The following is a 20,628-nucleotide window of genomic DNA, read 5'->3' on the forward strand; positions in this document are numbered from 1 at the left end:
TGAATTGGCTACTGAGACTCAGGAAGTACCCTATATTTTTAAGAAGAGCGACCAACAGCTGCGGCCAGGAATTCCACCAATGCAAACTCTTGTAGTCTTGTACTATAGAATTTTTGTTCTAATAAGTAGTGTAAGACACCATCTCAAATTCCCTTTTCAGTCTGTATTAGAAACTGACATGAATTCTTGCTATTTTCTTTGTATTTTCCCAGTAGCAGATGGTATGATAAACATGTAAGTCCACAGATAACTAAGTGATTGTGGCCACGGGAGTAGAACCATATGAGATCTTAGGTACAAGAGGAGAGATCCCCTCTGTCTTGCTTGAGCAGAATCAGAATAGGTTAGAAGGATACCTGGGAGCCCTCAGAATTGCCAGAGAACCAGACGGGGGACACGAAGAGGGGTCAAGAAATGTGGGAGGTCAGGATCACAGACTGGGTCCAGCCCCAAGAAGAATTCAGAACCCTAGACATTGGACTCAGGTATCCTGGCTTCTCTGGACCTCTTGCTCCAGAGTCAGGCTAGAGCCTCTTGCTGACTAAAATTAGGCCTCTGTCCCTGGGGGACCAGGTCACCAGCACTATTGGACTTTGTAGTGGGGAGGAGGGACCCTATGTTTCCCTGTGTCTTACATAGTGGAGGATTCTCCAACACCAGAATGGGTTTGCATACCAGGCTGAAAAGTGACAGTTGTCTCTTCTGACATGCTGGGAGCTTTTTTTGGTTTCCGTTCTGTTTGCTTTAGTGAAGTTCAGGATCAGGCCTGAGTGAAAGTCTTTGTTCAATCATTTTGACCTTTTTTTTTTTTTTTCTTTTTTGATGGCAGCTTCCAAGTTGTAATATTAAGGAGAGAACACAAAAATCTTTGTCCTAAGGTAGTTGGGGAGGGTGCAAGCTCTTTGCTTTGTTCTCTTTTAAGAAGCAATGTGCTTAAATGAACAACGCCTCCTCAGGTCTCGTTTAATGGAGCAAACATTTGGGGGCCTTTGCCCTCTGTCTGAGTACTGATTGGAGTTCACAAATATCATAAAGAGTAAGAACAAGGGAAACATCTGATTATGCCCCAGAAAGTTGGTCCTCGTGAAGAGTAGGAATTCATCTCAGAAAGGTGCAGGAGTCCCTTCTTACCCACAATTTTTCACTTTTCACGGTTTCAGTTACCTGTGGTCAATCACAGTCGGAAAATATCACATAGAAAATTCCAGAAATAAAAAATTCATAAGTTTTAATGTCATGGGGACCATATGTCTAGAGAGTTATTTGCTTCCTTCACGCATCACACCACCATCAGTTGCCCTTGCTCTGCACAGAGAGAGAAAAGGCATAATTTTAAGAGTCTACTGTGCCTTCCCTGGCGAGAACCACTAAGCCCCTTCCTCTAGTGAATCACAGAGTCTCTGACACCTGGGGAGAAGAAATGATCTGCCCAAGGTCTCACAGTGGCTGAGACAAGGATAAAGTAGAACTCTGGGCTTCCAGCGTGTTGGTCCTTTCCCCTCTTCACTGCAGCCACTCGGTCACCTAGGAAGGCACTGAGCCATTCCGGATAAAGGAGCTAGACAGAGGCAAAAGTGTCCAATGTGGAAAGGAAACAGATTTGTGTTAAAGTCTCTCTGTTCAAACTCCTAAGGTGTGTGTGGAGCCCAGCCAGCTCCTCCAGGCTGCAAGTGGCTCTCCTCCTAGCTTGGGCTTCCCTTCTAAGTCTGCATTCGATCCCAGCATTAGCCTCAGCACCACATTCCTGCTCTCACGTCTAAAGAAACCTGCCCAGTCAAGCACTCAGTGGCCAGAACAGTATGTTCCAACTGCTTGTTCTCTAAAACCATTTGGTTCACAAGCACATGCACAGACACACACAATCGTGGACACACAGACATGCACATGCATGAACACCCAGACAAGCACACACCGGGACTCTCAGGCACATACACAGACATGGACCCGTGCACACACACAGATGCACAGACCCACACACATTGCATAATACATAGATATGCACACATGTGCATGGACACACACACGTACAAACACACACACCCTTGCAGCACAATATGCCAATGTGCTTAGAGCACCTGTGCTGAAGAGGTCCAGTCAATTTCTTGGGAGAAATGACCTCTGAACAAGTATAGAAGGAATGTTCTAGGTGGACCAGGGAAGGCCAGACTCTTGAACTAAAGTCAGGTGGTGTCTTGGGGATGTATTCTCAAGAAGCACAACCTGTGTGGTTTAGTAGGAAGGTGCTCCTGGTGAGATCCAAAAAGACGTGGGGGCAGGATAGGAAAAGGAAGAGAGAAGCAAGAGCGAGATTTGAGGGGACATTCTAGCCTCTGCTGGATCCTAGAGGGGACTAAGAAGCACAAATAGCCCTTTGGAGTTCATCCTGCCTTGAAGTGTGGGACCTGTGCTTTCATATTTCTGTATTCATTGGTCATTACCAAGGGACTGTCCCTGAGGTGGTGAACTCCGGGGCACTTGACTGACTCTCTGTCTGGGGCAGAATGCCACTAGAAGGGAAAGCCTGTGAAAGCTGGGGTTGGGCATTCTGACCCCACACAGAGGACCCAGGAGGCTCTGAGCAGAGCACGTGCTACATATGGAACTATTCTGTGCTCAGGCCTTGGATGCTCTATGCTGTGTCCCTATTGTTGCTTTATATATGCTGGTCTCTGCTCATTTCTCTGATGTGATTCTCTCCTGTCACTTTCTAATAGCTCCTATTACTTCCACTTTCTGTTGAGGAAACTGAGGCTCTGGGACGTGAAGGGCCCTGCCTATAATCTCACAGCTTGTCATTGGAAGAGCCAGGATTGGTCACCCAAACTGCCCACATATGAGCCCCGAGTTGTCTTGAATCCCTGCTCCTGCTGCTCAGTGTGCCATGCAATGGGAGCCCCTTCCTGAGCAGGCAGCAGGAATCGTAGGGTGATACATAACTGTGTTCCTTGGCTCTGGTGGCTTCAGAAGCACGTCACATTCAGACAGAGTGGCCAGTTGACTATGGAACTCTTTCTTTTGTGGCCTGTTCCAGATACACAGTCAAGAGAAGAATCACCCCTCCTGGGAGACCCTTCATCGTGTGAAGTCAGGGAGCCCCCATCTTTCCTTTTTCCTTTAGAGAGTGGTCATGAGTATCATCAGGGGTCATAAATGTAAAACTTCTCAGCAAAGAGCTTGGCACATAGTAATGGATTCCACAAATGACTCCACGTGGTTCGTAACAAAGGAATTAGCACCTTCCCAGTTCACTCCTTGGCAAATTCGAACCAAACAAGAGATTTCTAAAACCCAGACCTGGCAGGCACAGGGCATGTCTCCGCTTATCATGGCAGAGACTTACAGGGTCCACCTTGTCAAAGGCACAGTTCACTCATATCATCTCCATTAATCTCTCTCTGCCTCTCAGCTGGCATGCATTCTGAGCTGTGTTTGGAGAGTGATGGAAGACCTGTTCTGCTGACATTTCTTACAACCCCCACAGCCCTTTCTCCCTCCTCCCTCCCTGATACCTCCATTGGCTACTGGAGGTAATCAGAAGCAGGTGAAAATGTCAATTTTTTTTTTGTCCCAGATATTCTTCTCTTTCTACTTAAAAAAAAAAAAAAAAATTATCAGATTTCCCGATTTCTGTTGAAACAAGCATGTGATGTTCACCCACTGAGAGCATCTTGCCATTGTAATTGACCTTTGGCAGGCCTGGCACTGGGCTTGAATATCCCCCCTGACAATGCTGCCCATGGTGTCTTCTCCATCACTGGAAACCCTCTGTCCAGCTGTACCCTCATGTTGCTCATGTTCTCAGGCATTATGGAGACCTGGGTATTTCTAGCTATTGCATGAAATGTATTTGCAGTGATCAGAACATAAAAGTTCCCAGAAACACAGGAGTGAACCAAGTGCTGCTGGGGTTGAGGTTCACCAGCTGCCTCAGGCTACAAGTTGGGTTGTGGTCATTCCCTGACAGCAGCTTGCCAATCCCAGGTGCATTAAACTTTACAGTGGCTGGCAGGATGCCCAGTGCCTGGCTCCTCTAAGACTCCATTGAGACAGCCTCAGGCTGCTCATTTTGTTTGTGTCCAGTCCATAAGCCCTCAGCTACAGTCCATGACCATGTCATTATCCATGTCTTCGCTACTGAAAATTCTGCCTTTCCCATCTCTCAGCCTCCTACCATGCTCCCAGCTGCTTCCCCAGTGCTGGCAGACACCCCACTCCAATGCTCAGCTCTTCATCTCCTTTCATACTACCTCCTTTCTTATTGGAAGCAGAAACCTACCGTGGGGAAACCACTTCCCTGCAACCCTCTCACTGGGCTGCTTGTTCCTTGGACCCCCATACCCACCTCTTCCTTCTAGCTTGGATTCTTTCTGCAGCTGCAGTGAGCTTTGCAAAATGGAAATCATGCCATGTCTTTCCTCCATTGTCTTTCCATCCTGCTTAAGATAAAGCATATAATTCTGTTGTTGTTGTTGACAGGGTCTTATAGTGTTGCCAAGCTGACCTGGAGCTCGTAGGCTCAAGGGGTCAGCTTCCTAAGTAACTCAGACTATGGGCATGTGCCACCATGCCCAAATAGACATCTTTTTTTTTTTTTTTTCATTTCAGCAGTCCTGGGAATTGAACCCAGGATCTCGTGTATGCTTGGCAAGCATTCTGCCACTGAGCCACAGCTCCCATTCAAACAGAATTCTGAATGCCACTTCCAGTTCTTCTGAATCTCGTCCTGCGGCTTCTTGTCTATTCTGTTTGCTGGCTGAGAGCAGCATCTCACCCTTACCAAGCTCGCTCCTGTTGAAGGGGTTCTGCACATGGTGGTCCCTCCCTTAGGATGAGCTTCCCTTCTCTCTTCGACTGGTTAACTTAAGCTCTCCTTTAGCCATCTCTCAAGCAGTTCCTCCAGGAACTCTTCTGACCTGCATGCCCATCTCAGAGTCTTTCATAACCACGATCCTCTCCCTGTTTGTACTTTCCACAATTGTAATTTTGCATTTATTTGTCTGATTAGCCAGTATTCTCTGGGAGCTGGAAGTTGTATGAGGCTGAAGACTGCCTGTTTTATTCATTGGTGAATTTCCACAGTATCTGGCACATAGGCGCCACACACACATTGGATGGATGGATGGATGGATGGTTGGATGGACGGACGGACAGATGGACAAACAAATACTTAGATGAACAGGGTGAATGGGCTAATGGATGGACTGATAGAGGGATGGATGGACAGAAGATGGATGGTCAAACCCCATCCTCAAAAGAAAAAACAAATAGATTTTTGAGAGAGAAAAAAAAATCACACCCAGATACTCTACCTTCAGATCTTGTCATCTCTTTGGTTGCAGACTGGGTCATAGTCATACTTCATCTGATGTTACAATAGAAAGGATGTTGCATTTATTAATCTGTACATTTATGAATCACTATATTGGTCCAGAAGACAAGAATATATGCAGTCCTCTTCTTGAAATAATGCACAGTTGCCTAGAACCCACAGACAGAAAGGGCATCACTGCCTCAGAGAAGAGTCTCTCAAAGGAAAAATTTTTTTGCCTTGACTTTAAAATTCTGAGTTCAAAAAAATGTTAAATAATACAAATTATGAGAAAAACTACCTACAATCTCAAAACATGCCTGTTTAGTTTTTAAATTTCATTCCATTTTCTTAAAACTCTTTTTATATATTAAATTGTATTTCTAATTCTTATTGTCACAACACTAATCATTTTTCCCACTTTATTTCCATGGTTTCAAAAGTAACTAAAATTTGGAAATCAAGCAAAACAATGATTACATGGACATACTGGAGCATTCTCTTGTCCCCTTTCTGCTCAAAGCATGGACCATGGGCCAATAGTATCCATATCATGGGCAACTTCTTTGAAATGTAGACTCTCAAGCCTCATCCAACTCAGAACTACCATTTTTTTTTCTTTTTGGTACCAGAGATTGAACCCAGGGGCACTTAACTACTGAGCCACATCCCTAGCTCTTTTTTATATTTTATTTTGAGACAGGGTCTCTCTGAGTTGCACAGGGCCTCACTAAAGTTGCTGAAGCTGGCTTTGAACTTGGAATCCTCCTGTGTCAGCCTCCCAAGCCACTGGGATTACATGTTTGCACCACCGTGCCCATCCCAGAATCTACATTTTAACAAGCTACCTCATGCTATTCGTAAACAGTAAACTTTGAGAAGCACTGGTCTAGCAAGCTTGCCCAGTTCTCTAGGGCTCAGATTCTGTGATGTTACACATTAATCTGTAGAATACTAATAGGTTATAAATGACTCTTGCCAATAAAAATAAAAGTAATTTCTGTCCGACCAAAAACATAATACCATAGATTATAGTTTATCACCCTGTAGGGTATTGAACAGTTTTGTATCTGATTTCAGAACTCTCTTTTTTTCTATGACTATACATTTTTTTTTCAGATCCCTCTTTGACCTAGTTTCACCATTTTACTGCCTCCATAATGAATTATATAAATCATTAGCATGCATTCACTGTATATTTGTCATGTTTTTAACTTGTTAAAAATGTGCTTTGCCAGTTTTTTGTCATCATTTCTATTCATTCTATGATATTCCATTTTGATTGATCATAAATTTACTCATCTATTGCCCTATTATTTTTGAATATTTCTGATTCTGCATCAGTATGGATAATTCTGGATTGAGCATTAAAATTTTTCTGCAGTTTTATATTCCTGTAGTTCATATTTCTTGCCTTGGGGAATGTTTTCAAGTACAGAATTAGTGAATCAAAAAATATGAACATTGCCAGGCTTGCTGATGCCCACCTATAATCCCAGAGGCTCGGAAGGCTGAGGCAGAGAGATCACAAGTTCAAAGCCAGCCTCAGCAACTTAGCGAGAGCCTATATTTAAAAAAAAAAAAAAAAAGGGCTGGGGATGTGGCTCAGTGGGTAAGCAGGTCTGGGTTTAATCCCTGGTACCAAACAAAGAAAGGTATGAACATTTTAAAGATGAGCTATAATGGAGCCTGTCAAAGGGATCAGGATGGAAGGACTTTCCAGATGGAAAGCAGCCTTCAGAGAGGCAAGGGACCACTGGCCTCACAGGAAGATGGCTGGAATATGAATTCATGTCCTGGGAGGGGCCGTCAAGGAAGGAAGAAGACCAGGTCATAGGGCCTTGTGTCCTGAATTAGATGCTCAGTAAAAAGGGAAGCCATCAATAGTGTGAGCTGAGAGAAGTGAGCTGGTGAGACCTGTGCTTTAGAAAGACAATTCTCATGGCAGGTAGGGCTCTCCAAGGCTCCTAAGATAGCGCTGGTGAGCTAAGGACCAGGCCTGAACTGGGGTAGTAACTGGGGGTGGAAACCAGAGGATGGAGAGCGGAGGAGAGGCCCAGAGTCTTGGCCAGGATCACTTCTCCCGAGTGGTGGAGTCAGGACCTGGGGGGGGGGGGGGGTCCCTGCTGCTGACCCTTCTATGTTTTGTTGGTTTGGTTTGGTTTCAATGTAAGATGTGACTTCTTAGAACTGCAAGACACTCAGATCATCACCCGCAGACGAGCTCGCCAGAGTCGTGATGTGAGAGTCTGGGCTTTGCCAAAGCATACAGCACACGTCCAAGAGGACCGGGGTCATCACTGAAAAATAATCAAAAAGATGAGGCGCATTCCAGGGAAGTGACAGGGCATGCTGGTGGAATTGGCCAGACTAAACTGTAGCAGCTACTCTGTCTCTGTATCCACAAAGCCAGACCTCCAACACGGGTTTGCCAGGGCGGGGATTTCAGTGTCCCTGAGCCATCTGGGTTAACATGGTGGCCGTGCTTTACAATTCACCCCTCCCCCGCCCAAGCAGCAGCCTGGCCCAGCTCTGCACTGTGGATGGGAAGGCTTATCAGGCTTACGTTCACCACCAGGCTCCAGGCACTCTAGTAGAACTATGGTATTTTCCCCTCCAGACCCCCCTTTCACAAGGAAAGAAACAGAGTAGTGTCCCAGTTGCCCTCCGTCACACCAGGACAGGGTCCAGGCGGGCCCTCCTCCCTCCACATCTTCTCTCTTGGTTGTAGTGCTTCCAGACTCATCTGGAAAAGACAGGATCCTGAGTGTGGGAGGGGCGATTTGATCCACAGCAAGAACCCCACGACATGAACCTTTAAAGACAGGAATTGCTTATCCGAACCCCACAGTAAATTGTAGGTTTTTCTCTAGGTAGACTTCAATAATTTTTAAGAATTAAATATAACAAGGCATGCATAACCTCAAAAGCAATGATAATGATGCTAACAGGAGCACATCTCACTCGTCAGCATGGTCTCTGTGCCAAGTGCTGTTGGGGCCTGTACACATCATTCCTTTTAATCCACTGGGGAGGTGCTATTGTGTTCCTGTCGCACAGTTGAGAGAACTGAGGCTCAGGGAGATTAAGTACTTTACCCAAGATCACCCAGCTAGTAAGTTCTATAAAGAGTCCCCATGTCTGTTCTCAGAAGGGCCTGCTATGTTTTATAGGCAGTTTTCTCTCATTTTTCTCCATGAAGCAAGGTGTGGTTTATGCTCTGCCTCATTTTCCTTAAGATAATATTCTGGATTCAGGATCCACAGGTGAAACTGGCAGCCTATCTATCTTATGGATGACTGCCCCCACTAATCCTCAGCACATACAAACTCCCTGCTACCCCAGCTGTAGGAAGGGAAGCAAAGAGAGAGATGGAGATGTCTGTATTTTCTTGCCTTGCCACCAGGGAAGAACCAGTAAATAATCCATTTAATTGACAAAAAGGGCCACCATCAGCCAGGTACTCTGTGGTGTTGGTTACAATTTCAGATTTAAGGGTTTTATGTTGGCAAAACCTGGGTTCAAATTCTGACTCTGTACTTAAGCTACATAGCCTACAGCCATGTCCCCCGATGTCCATGTCCCTCTCTATAAAATAGATGTTGAAGACCTCATGGAGGGCCAGGCATGGTGGCACATGCCTGTAATCCCAGCAGCTCAGGAGAGTGAGACCAGAGGATTATGAGTTCAAAACCAGCCTGAGCAAAAGCAAGGCGCTAAGCAACTCAGTGAGACCCTATCTCTAAGTAAAATACAAATAGGGCTGGGGATGTGGCTCAGTGGTCAAGTGCCCCTGAGTTCAATCCCTGGTACCAAAAAAAAAAAAAAAAAACCCATCATGGGGTGATCGTGTGAATTAGACAAGAGATCACAAGAGAAGCACAGAGCCTGGCATAGAGGAACATTTGGCAAATGCTAGAAAGAGTGGAAGCCAAACCTTAAAAAGGTAAAATGAGCAGTCCTGGGCAGCAGTAGCAGGGCAATATCACTGCTTGAACTTGAGAGTGGGACTGGACCACCAGTCTCCTGAGAGCAGTGGAGCTTCCTGGCAGAGGCAGAAGGTCAGTTGGCCTTGAGGATCAAGCAAGGCTGAGATAGACCTTACCAAGGAAGGGATGGGAGCTCCAAGGACAGCCACTCCTTGGGCAGAGGCCTGCGGTCAGGCCAGCCAGTTCGGAGCCAAGAGAGATGACTGCCCAGGCCTAGGATTTTCATCTCCTCAGCAGTAAGGAGCTTGAACGAGACCCTATGTTAAAGCTGGAAAGGATTATTTAGCAGCAGAGGGCACAATAGATGCTTTGAATTCTGCAAACCACACTCCTCTGTGGCCAGTGGAGCTAAAACAAGCTGAAGGATGCTGTCAGAGGTGAGTTGATGTATGCTTAGCAATTGGTTCTCTGGCAGGAGGGTAGGGAAACCCTGATTGGTTTGCCAATTTCCATGGCGTAAATATTCCCAATATGGAATAGGGAAGAGACACACACTTGGCTCTCATGACTTGATGTGAGCCACTGAATTTCCATAAAAGTTGGAAATACTTGCCTCATTGAGACACGTGCTCCACTGGTATATGGCTCACACTAGAAACCACAGACAGCACGGCTTCCTGAGTGAGTTCCTTCCGTTTGTTAGGCACAAACATGAGATGCAAGACAGAATGTCTTCAGACCCTGGAAGGGTCCAAAATCTATTGGATAAAATGGCATGAGTCAGATAATTCCACTAAACTACACATTGAGCTGCACACCCCAAAAGAAATATTATCTTGCATGGAGTGCACCCTACATTCTTTGTTTCAAAACCAAAATGCAAGGTAGACCGTTGTAGTCTGTTCTCAATTGAGAATGTAGTGTGTAGTTGGTGCGGTAGTGCACGCCTGTAATCCCAGCAGCTCTGGAAGCTGAGGCAGGAGGATCATGAGTTCAAAGCCAGCCTCAGCAAAATTGAGGTGCTAAGCAACTCAGTGAGACCCTGTCTCTAAATGAAATGCAACAAATAGGGCTGGGGATGTGGCTCAGTGGTCGAGTGCCCCTGAGTTCAATCCCCAATACCAAAAAAAAAAAAAAGTAGCATGTGTTTTTAAGTTTTTCAGTACACTTGTATTCACTCCATGATACTTAAATCAAGGTGGTTGTCATTACAGTGCCTTCAAGACCTGGGACTTGTTTTTATGTTTTTATTTTTGCTTTCCTCCTAGGTGGTCTTTGAAGCCTTGCACAATCTGGAGCCCCGTGGCTACGTCGTGGGGTGGATCATTGCCATAAGTTTGCTGGTGGGGATCCTCATCTTCCTGCTGCTGGCTGTGCTGCTCTGGAAGGTGAGTCTGGAGATCACAGGTCTCCATGGAGTCGCCATCGGTAGACACCCAGCTCTCCTGCCTCTCCAGGGTGGGTGCGCCTTGGAAGAGGTTTCCTATAGGAACTCCCTTTGTGGTACAAGGTACAGGGGATGTCAGTGTCCTCTTCAGGCAGGGAATGGAGTCTTGCTGCTCTTGAGGCCATGCATAACTGAGGATTTGAACCACTTTAGAGAGAGAACAAACGTCTCAGTTTCTTCTCCTCTTTTTCTAAGAGAGTTACACCAGTCCTGATGTGGGATGTTGGGAACCCAACTCCAGAACAACCTTGGGAGGTACCAGCTGGGAGAAGGGTGGTTTACCATTTGCTTGAAGAAAACAATAAAAAAGGAAACTACAGAGCTATTTATTTTTTCTTCCCACCTCCTCCTCCCCCATGGAATATGAGAAAGATTTCTGCCCAGAAGACTCAGTAACTGAGATGGCCACAGGTCTAGAGCTCTGTTCCCCCAACCCTGTAGTGGTCCATTTGGAGTTGAGCCACGGTATAGAATCGCCCTGTCCCTGTCACCAGGGCACACCTACTCATCATTCATGTCAAGCATCATTCTCTCAAGTTGAAAGGGGTATCCTTACCCCCAAGCCTAGGGTGATTTCTTTGCTTCACTCTCTGAAATCTGGAGTCTTTTTATGTCAGAGTCTCCATCTTTATCAACAATGGTATCAGAGTTGTCATCTGATGAAAGTCTGTCCCCTCCACTGGGCAGTGATGGGCCTGTCTATCCTTATATCCACTGTGTCCCCAGATCCAAAACAGCACCAGGGACCATCACTGGGAGTTCGTGACACCAAAGCCCCCATGCTTCTCCAGTGTCTAGGTCTCAGATGGAGGTTATCCTAGATTTTTATAGATGAATACATTAAATTCAAAATATTAATTTCTTTGGGATTACAAGATAATAATATGTACTGATCAAACATAATAACATATCATTAAGGGAAAAAATATAAAATTCCTACATGTCCACATCCCAGAAATAACCACAATGAGTGTAGCATTGTCTCTCTTGACCTTTTCCTCTGCATATACGGACATGAACCAGGGGTTCTCATAGGATCAACTTAGTTCTGAATAATGTGTTAGTTAGATTTTCCCAGCGTAATAAATATATTTCAGAAGCGTAACCAAAATGTCTAGAAATACAGGGAAAAGATAATGCATGTACTGTACTTATCTCAAATTAGCAATCAGACCATTGCTTTAAACGTAAGGTTACTTCACCTGAAAAGGTGTCTTGGTGTGGAAGAAATTTTAAGCGTATTATTTGAAAATGCATTTTCCATGCTTTTTAGGCACCCTGTGTACTATTTTGCAAGCTATTATCCCCTGAAGATAATACTGTGACTGTCTTTCCATACCGTGAAGAGCCCACTTCCAGCCACATCTTAAAGCTACAGAGAGTCTGCTGTTTATTCATCTGGTCCCTTGGGGCTGGAATTTAGGTTGCTCCTGGTTGCACACTTCCTTCAAAAGTGAATAACTCTGGAGCCAAATATTTGCACAAATACTTTGTTATATCCTTAGAACGAAACCCTAGAAATGGAATGACTGTGCCTTTTATCTTATGTTGCCAATTGCCCTCTGGAAAGGTTATACAGACTCCCTCCCACGAGCCGAGTGTCTGAAGCATCCATTTTCCTGCCTACTTGCCAACAGTGAATATTATTACCTTTTTGTTTTAATCCACTAATTGGTTGTTTATTTAATCTGCATTGCCACATGGATTCTGAATTCTCCCTTTTCTCAACTCCAACTCCTTCCCGCCGGGAGGGCCTCTGGTCTGCGGTAGAGAACAAAGCCTGCTCAGTGTTTGGAATCCACAGAGACAGGCTTCCAGCTGGACGGTGAGAGAGAGACAGAGACAGAGAAGGAGACTTCCTTCTGTCTTTCTATGGGTTCTTGAAATGAGAGGAAGTGCTTTTCTTCTCCATGGCTGAGTGTAGGGGACCAGACCGGGACACAGAGCAGGAAACATCATGGCCATGTCCCACTTCTTTTTTGTGGAGTGCACGCCCCTTTCACTCAGGGGTGTCCCATCTCCTGTGGGTGCTATCCTGCCTGGTCCCACCTGCCATCTGCTTTGCTTTGCTCTTGTCACATTTGCTTAAGAAAGGGTAATTGCAGGAGATCTCTGGCATAGTGTGACCAGAACCCTGAGTTCCCTCAGCTAAGTGAAATCCAAAAAGGGAGGATCTGAGAAGCCAGATGTCACCTACTGAGGCAGTCTTGGAGAAAGAGCAGGGTCACTGCAATCGGAGGTCACCGTATGTGCCTTAACCCTAACAAGACCTTGCCATAGCTCAAGGGTGGAAGGAAAGCTTTGAGGAAGCTGTCGCATGAGGCCGCATGGGTCAAATAGCTCTGCAAGTCATCAGAGAGCAGTGTTTCATTTCAGTCCATGCTCTTTGAACTCTGGCTCTGACCCAAACACTGGACAAGGCATTGGGGGTGCACCGGTGACTATGCCCCTGCCCCGCCCTTGAACCCTCCCTAGGTAGACTAGTGAACACAGTGGAGAGAGTGGCAAGTGCTGCGTAGTGACTGCTCTGGAAATAGAGGAGGTGCTGCAAGTCCCTATCTCGACAACGAGGGAGCATTTTGGAACAGTGCAGTGGATGAGAGCTGGGGCCTTGTGGTCCTAGGTCTGGTGACTATTTGAACTTGAGAGGTAGCAGCTGTCTGTGTTTCTAGTTCAGACAGTGGACAGCCATCGTAGAGGACAGAGGTACCACTGGAAGGCCTTTGGGAAGAGGATAAGTGTATTGTTGTGCTTTCCTATTGTGCGGCAGCTGCAGGACACCAGGGCTTGACTTGCACCCAGTCACCACCACCCCTGCTCTGTAGAGGGAAGGCCAACAGAAGGACACTGCTGTCACCTCACTGGCCTGGACAGCCTTCTCTTCTGTTTCCAGGGCTGAGCATTCTTACTTACCTCAGACATCACAGAGGCCATTTTTTCCAGTTGCAAAAAAAAAAAAAAAACTGAGACCCTTTCAACTGCTCAAGCAAGAGAAAGAAAGAGGATTCTAAGGGTGCAGGGGCAGCCCTACAGATCCCAAGGAAATGTGTACATCCAAACCCGTAGCCAGCTGCCTGCGTCCCTTGCTTGCCTCTCTCTGCCAGCTCCTCCCCTCTACTCTGCACACCGTATCATGCTCCCCCCAGAGCACACTGGCTCTCTCGGCATTCATTTCCCTACACACACTAGAAAATGATTACCTCCAGCCCTCCTCATTTACATCTCAGCAACTCCTAATCTGAGACACAAAAGGGTCAGCCGTTTCTGATTCCTGGGTCCACATGTCCAGGAGAGAGGATCTCTCTGGTCCTGGTTAAGTCACTGTCCACCTCTGCCAACTGTGGCTAGAGGTAGGAGTTGACAGAATCTGCCTGGGTCACCCAGCTTGGGTTGCCTATCTCTCACAAACCCAGACAGCTCAGGCTAGAGTCAGAGAAGAGTGCAGGATAGCAGGGGTCTCTCTGGAAAGACAGAAACAAAGACAGAGCCTCCAAAGGTGCTCAATCCAGCAGGACAGCATGGTCAGTGGTGGGGCCACTGCATTTATATCATCCAGTTAGTAATGCTGCATAACAAGCTGCCCCCCAAATCCAGTGGCTTAAGACAACTATAATGTCATGTCTCACAAGTTCATGGGCCAGGGATTCAGGAAGGGTTTGACTGGGAGTCTTCTCCACGTGGCAATGAGTAGGGTCTCTTAGTGCATTTCCCTGTGGCTGAGATGGTTTTAAAGTCCAATACAGCTTCCCTCGTGTTCCTAGTAGCTTGGTAGGGTCAGTGGAAGGCTGGGCACCACCAGGCCCTTTCTTCCTGTCCATGTCAACTCAGGGCCCTTCCAGGTGGTCCTCCCAGCAAAGTATATGGTGGCTGACCTTCCAACAGAGCCCAGTCAAAGCTGCCCATTCTCCACAGGCCAGCCTGGAACAGGTTCAGCGTCATTCTGCCATACTCTCTTGGCCAAAGCAGTCACATGCCAGCCCAGTCAAGGGAAGGGACAGTGGCCCGCTTCTCAGTGGGAGGAGTAACAAAGGCTTTTGTGGTCATCTTTTATCTGCTACATACATCATGTCCAGCAATAGGGACAACATCTTCCTCTTTTAGAAGTCATTATTATAAAGGAAGATTCACTTAACTACTAGTTTTATTCTGTTTTTAAGTAGATGAGATGTCACCTGTCTTCTACAGTGTCAAAGGCAAAGATCATAGTTGAACTCCTTTGGGGACAAGGTAGGAAAAGAGTGAGTCCTGGAACAGCATTCCTGTCAGAGTGGGCAGCCTGTTCAGGGACAGCTAAAGGTGGTAAGGGGCTGGACAGAGGGGGATGTTTAGAAAAAAAATTTTCTTAAAGGACTAAATATATAACAAATTATTGATTGATTGGTACCAGGGATTGAACTCAGGGGCACTCGACCACTGAGCCCTATCCAAGCCCTATTTTGTATTTTATTTAGAGACAGGGTCTCCCTGAGTTGCTTAGTGCCTCGTTTTGGGGGAGGCTGGCTTTGAACTCACAGTCCTCCTGCCTCAGCCTCCCAAGCCACTGGGATTACAGGTGTGCACTGGTGTTCCCAGCTATCTAACAACTTTAGAAGAGGTCGACAAGGGAAAATGAAATGCAGTATTATTTTAAAGACCTGCATATTCCTAAAGCTTTAGCTACAGACCTCTCCTCAACACCTATTTCTATGTTTAAGAATAATGTATCATGTGCAGCGAGTAGAGATCCAACCCCACATAGACAGAGCAGTGCCCTGAAATTTGCCCACTAATGGGGCTCAAGTCCAGCCCAGTATTTGACTCACATGGGTGGTCTCAGTGGTTCTGGCTTATTACCTTATTGTGTATCAAATTCCCTCCCTTCCTTTCAAAGGGAAGCCAACTTCCACAGCCGACCTGGGAAGGCTTCACTGAGGGGATGTGAAGACGGGTGGCCAGTGTTCAAGTCCTCCTCCCTTCATAGGGCACACCTCTTGAATTTCCTTTCAGAGTAGCTCATAACATTGCTACCTGTGGTTGCTTGCCACTGCCTTGACCTCATGGTCAAGCCACAAGTGGTTGTTCCAAAAGTGTGGCATAAAAAAAATGAATCCTGATGCGGTAGTAAAGCTAAGCAAAGCAGCCGGCCATGCTTCTGCGCTCAGAGTATGCACGGGCCTGCAGGGCTGCACACCTGATGCTCACAAGATGGCTGGTGCCTTCATTCAGCAGACAGTACTTGGCCCCCTACCAGGTGGCAGGCCCTGGGCAAGGGGACAGAGATGAATAGCAGAGCTTCATACAATCTTGAAAACCTCTGAGAGGCAGTTTAATGACTAGAGATGGTGACTGACCAGAGACCTGAGAGGTAAACAGGAATTGGCCTGGGACACCAGTTCCTGGCCCGTCCTGCGTGTACACATGTTTATCTACAACAGAAACCCCTGGTAGTGACGGTCAGCAAATGCCTTCTTCAGAGCTGAACTCCAGGCTAGCCCGGCCTCCCCCCTTGCCTCTGCAGCTCCCCCAGGACCTTCCAGAAGGCCCCTTGCTGGCCTCTCAGGCACTCTCTCATGCTTGGCGTCCACTATCCCTGGCTTTCACACAAAATCCACACTGGGCCCCCAAGCTAACCAGACCCTTCTTCAAATACTGAAATGGATCCTAATCAGCCTTCCCAAAGCCGAGATGTTAGCAGACACTGGGAGCCATAATTTAAATTTTATGTGCAAAGATTACAGTAGCCTGCCAAACCACCATGCAGGAAGAAAACTTTGAAATATGAAACTCTTTTGAGGGAGAGAAATCCAGATGAATCCCCTCTCCTTTCCTCCAGCTCCTGACTGGGTTCGAAGATGCCTGGGCCCTGTGCCTCTTTCATAAAGGCCTGTTTATGAGGAGAAAGTTTAATGGCTCAAAGGTAGCAGGAGAACTTTGTAACCTGCACCATTAAGAAATGCTTTCAACTCATTACACCAGCCAGCCTCTGGGCTCTATGGCAATACAGCAAAGAAATGCTGGGGGACCCCTTTCCCCTTTCTGCCCCTCTCTGTCCCTCCATCCACTCTTCCTCCTGTCCTTGTTTGTGTGCAGTTTGTCCTCCCTCAATGAAACAGAAATCCTCTATTGCTTTTAGCCAAGGACCCTCCATCTCTTTCCCTCTCTCCTGCGTCATCCTTTTGCAAACCAAGATGGCTTGCAACAGAGCCAATTGCCATTGCTCTGCCAGTTCTGTGGCTATTTTCCCCACAGGCCTGGGCCTGCTTCTTAAGTGGCGAACAGGCAGGCTGTAGAACATGTTCACGATGCTCACACAAGGCTGCCTCCAGCTCTCTATCCACTGGGGCCCTTCCAAGTGCCTGCTGTGTAAAGGGCTTTCTTTGGGTTCATGGTCTGTATTTGACAGCATTACTTCTGACCTCAAAAAAAAAAAAAAAAACCTTAGTGAGCTGCCTCTGTGGAATGGCCCAGAGAATGTGCAAGGCTTGGTGACCCCTGCATGGGTCACCAAGGTTATCACCTTACCTCCAGACCAGCCTGTGAAAAGCCATCCTAGCTTTTTTCCCCAGAGAGAAACCACACACACACACACACACACACACACACACACGTGTTCACGTGCATATACGCCCTAACACTGCCTCAATTAAAACCATGTGCCAAAGGCCTTCAGCGGGAGCTTGTTTATGTTTGGAAGTAAATATTGCTCTGATGTCGCATTGTCAACATCTCTAGACAGAGACATGCTGTGTAAATAGTCGAGTAACTGAAGAGACTGGTAAACAGGAGGCCTTAGTCCAAAGAAGGACTAAGCCAAGGTCGCTGAAACGGCTGCCCAGGAAGCGGAGGAGGGGTGTCCCCCAAGACACCAGATGTCCTGCAGTTGTTCATCCAGAGGGGGCTGGGAAGGAAGAGGCTCATGCTCCAAGGCCAGAACCCCCAGAATCCCATCAGGCCACATCTCCTAGGTCCCCTGCCTCATGCAGCAGCCACCCTTAGGGGCTCTTCAGGGGGAATCTGCTGTTTCTCAAGGAGTTTTCTGGAAGGCTTTTGAATACAAGATTGTATCAGAAAATTGTATAAGTCAGGACGTTTCAGGAAGCTGCTCTCTGGGCTGCAGGCCCCCATTAGGATCAGCACAGACACAAAACCAGAAAGCACGCTGCTCCCTGGGCCTCTAGCCGAGCAAAGCTTGGCTTGAGGCTTCTCATCAGGGTTTCTGTTTCTTCTGTTACAAACAGAATAGTCATAAAAAGAGCCTCTTGCCCCTCAAGCAGCAGAACAAGCCCCAAAAGATTCCAAAAAAAGTTCAGGAAAACATTGACTCCATTGGATTGGAGGCAAGTGTGGGATTGCTGTGGGTACAACTTAGCCTCATTATTAATCATTTCCTGGCAGCCTTGGTGTAGGCTCAGTTGGCAGCAAGGGCAGATTTGCCCAGCACTTCTCCAAGTTTTCTCCCAAATACCCATGAATACTAACAGAAGCCGGTGTGTGTGCTGAGAGAGGCCTGGGAGAGGGAAATGTACTTCAAGTCTTGATTTAACATCATTGTTAAGAATTATACAATTCTTTCTGCTTTATTTTATATATATATATATATATATACACACATACATACACTTTAATATAAAAGATGATAACTCATATATGGGTACTGGAAATTGGCTATGAGAGCAGATCTGAAATATTCTCACCAAACACACAAAAAAGGATTACCATGTGAGGTGATGGGTATATGAATTATCTTGATTGGACTCATTATTTCCTAATGTATGCATGTAGCAAAATACCACATTTTACACTTTTTTTTTAAGAGAGAGGGAGAAAGAGAATTTTAACACTTATTTTTTAGTTTTCGGCGGACATAACATCTTTATTTGTATGTGGTGCTAAGGATCAAACCCAGGCCGTACGCATGCCAGGTGAGCATGCTACCGCTTGAGCCACATCCCCAGCCCAACACATTTTACACTTTTAAAAACTATCAGTTGGGCCTCAATAAAGCAGGTGGATGATTTTGTGGAAGATAAAGGTGTTCCTGATTCCCTGCCTATTAGCAACAGTTTTTTCCCTATTCATAAATATCTAATTTTTGTGTCTTCTTTCAATATTCCAGCTCTCAGAGCTTATCAGAGAACTCTCTTGATTATGATCCTTAGGAACTGTCTATAAGTTCCTAAGCCAGTTTGTCAACTTTTATGATGTGAAGATGGCTAAAGGAAAGGAAGGAGGTGACATTTCTAGTCACACATGCCTGACAGGTGAACTGATGTCCTTTCTCAAATGCTTGACTTTGGGATGTACTGACTACTGTAATAGGTGGGGATGGCTGTGCAGTAGCTATGAGACGCTATAGCAGGTCAAAGGGTCTTGTGAGCCTCTTCTGGCAGTAGATTAAGAGCTATGATATAAAACAAGTCTCTCTTAGGTAGAAGTACTTGTTAGATGATTAAATTCAGAGTTTTTTTTTGTTGTTGTTGTTTGTTTGTTTGTTTCTTTTTAGTACTGAGAATTGAACTCACGGGAGCATTATCACTGAGCTATATCCCCAGTCCTTTTTATTTTTTATTTTGAGACAGGGTCTCACTAAATTGCTAGGTCGCTGAGGCTGATCTTGAACTTGTGGTTTTCTTACCTCGGCCTCCCTCCCAAGTCTCCAGGATTACAGGCATGTGCCACCAAACCTGGCTGAAGTCATTTATCTTTATCATTTATCTCAAGGGATGACAAAAGCTTGCTAAGTTTAGTTTTCCACTGCCCCATTCTTAATTGACATTTTATTAGAAAATGTTAGCTGGGCAGATCTGTTCTTGATTTGTTGATTTGTGCTTCCTGAGACCAGTTGAACACAATATTACACCTACAGGGGACTTAGAGGTCTCTCCGGTTCTTGCACATTACTTTAGGAGGCTTGTTCTCACAAGTTGTTCATTCTGACATTTTTACAAAAGGATTGATATTTTCCCCATTCCTGATGAAATCATAGGTCACTGTTACCTAAGAGTCTTAGACTTACATAGGACTCTGACACTTATATCTGATCAAGAGCTTCAGCTCTTTCAAAGCTTGTCTACTTTCCTCATTTGGTAAAGTTGAGATTAAAACACTATATTTCAAAAGCCTATAAAAGTTAATGACTATAACTGCATATGTTTTATGAATTTAAAAGCCTCATAATCACTTAAAATATCATTAAACTATGTTGTACTTGTTTTCTTAGAAAACTGAGATTTCAATTTTCTAAAAATCTTTGAGAAAAGTCCATACTGGTCAAGAATTCTACACCTTGTCCAACTTTTTTTGAGGAGGGGTGGCTACCAGGATTAAGACTCAGGGGCACTGGACCACTGAGCCACATCCCCAGCCCTATTTTGTATTTTATTTAGAGTCAGGATCTCAACTGAGTTGCTTAGTGCCTTGCCGTGGCTGAAGCTGGCTTTGGACTCGCAGTCCTCCTGTCTCAGCCTCCCCAGCCGCTGAGCCAGGTTCTTGTCCAACCTTTGTGTGAATCCAGAGTATATAGTTATATGGTCAACAATCAGAAACTCTGAATTTTGGCGGGGGGCCAACAGAAAGAGCTGTCATCCTGTTTCAGGGATGGAAGAGGTCTGAGGATGCCCCTGACCTCTGGGGGCAGAAACAAAGATGCTGGGACTCAAGAAAATGACCTCTCCTATGGGGCAGAGAGGATTAGTTGGAGCTTGTATAGTAATCAGGACTCTGCGCTCCTTTGCCACATCTCTTTCCTACATCCCTTGTAATTTGGCCTTCATGGTACCAGGTAAGCCTGCGATGACCATGTTTGGGGAATGAATGCTCTCTGTCAATGGGCTCCATACCAAAGCCAGAACCAGTCTCTAAACCAAAGCACAAGAGTAACATGCTCCTTTCCTGAAATAGAATTGGTTTTTATCACATAAGAAACAATGTTAGTTTGACAGGCCACCACTAGACCAAATGGCATC

General features: G+C 45.9%; 1 protein-coding gene across 1 annotated transcript in view; it reads left to right on the forward strand.

The window, feature by feature from the left end:
* Itga9 (integrin subunit alpha 9) overlaps positions 1 to 20,628 on the forward strand; it is a 319,107-nt gene that overhangs the window by 289,207 nt on the left and 9,272 nt on the right. The window contains exon 27 of the mRNA XM_027932436.2: positions 10,506 to 10,625. Within this exon, the coding sequence (XP_027788237.2) occupies positions 10,506 to 10,625 (120 nt within the window). The remainder of the gene's footprint in view (positions 1 to 10,505; positions 10,626 to 20,628) is intronic.

This window comes from Marmota flaviventris, chromosome 1, assembly GCF_047511675.1.
Source record: "Marmota flaviventris isolate mMarFla1 chromosome 1, mMarFla1.hap1, whole genome shotgun sequence".
Classification (NCBI taxonomy): Eukaryota; Metazoa; Chordata; class Mammalia; order Rodentia; family Sciuridae; genus Marmota; species Marmota flaviventris.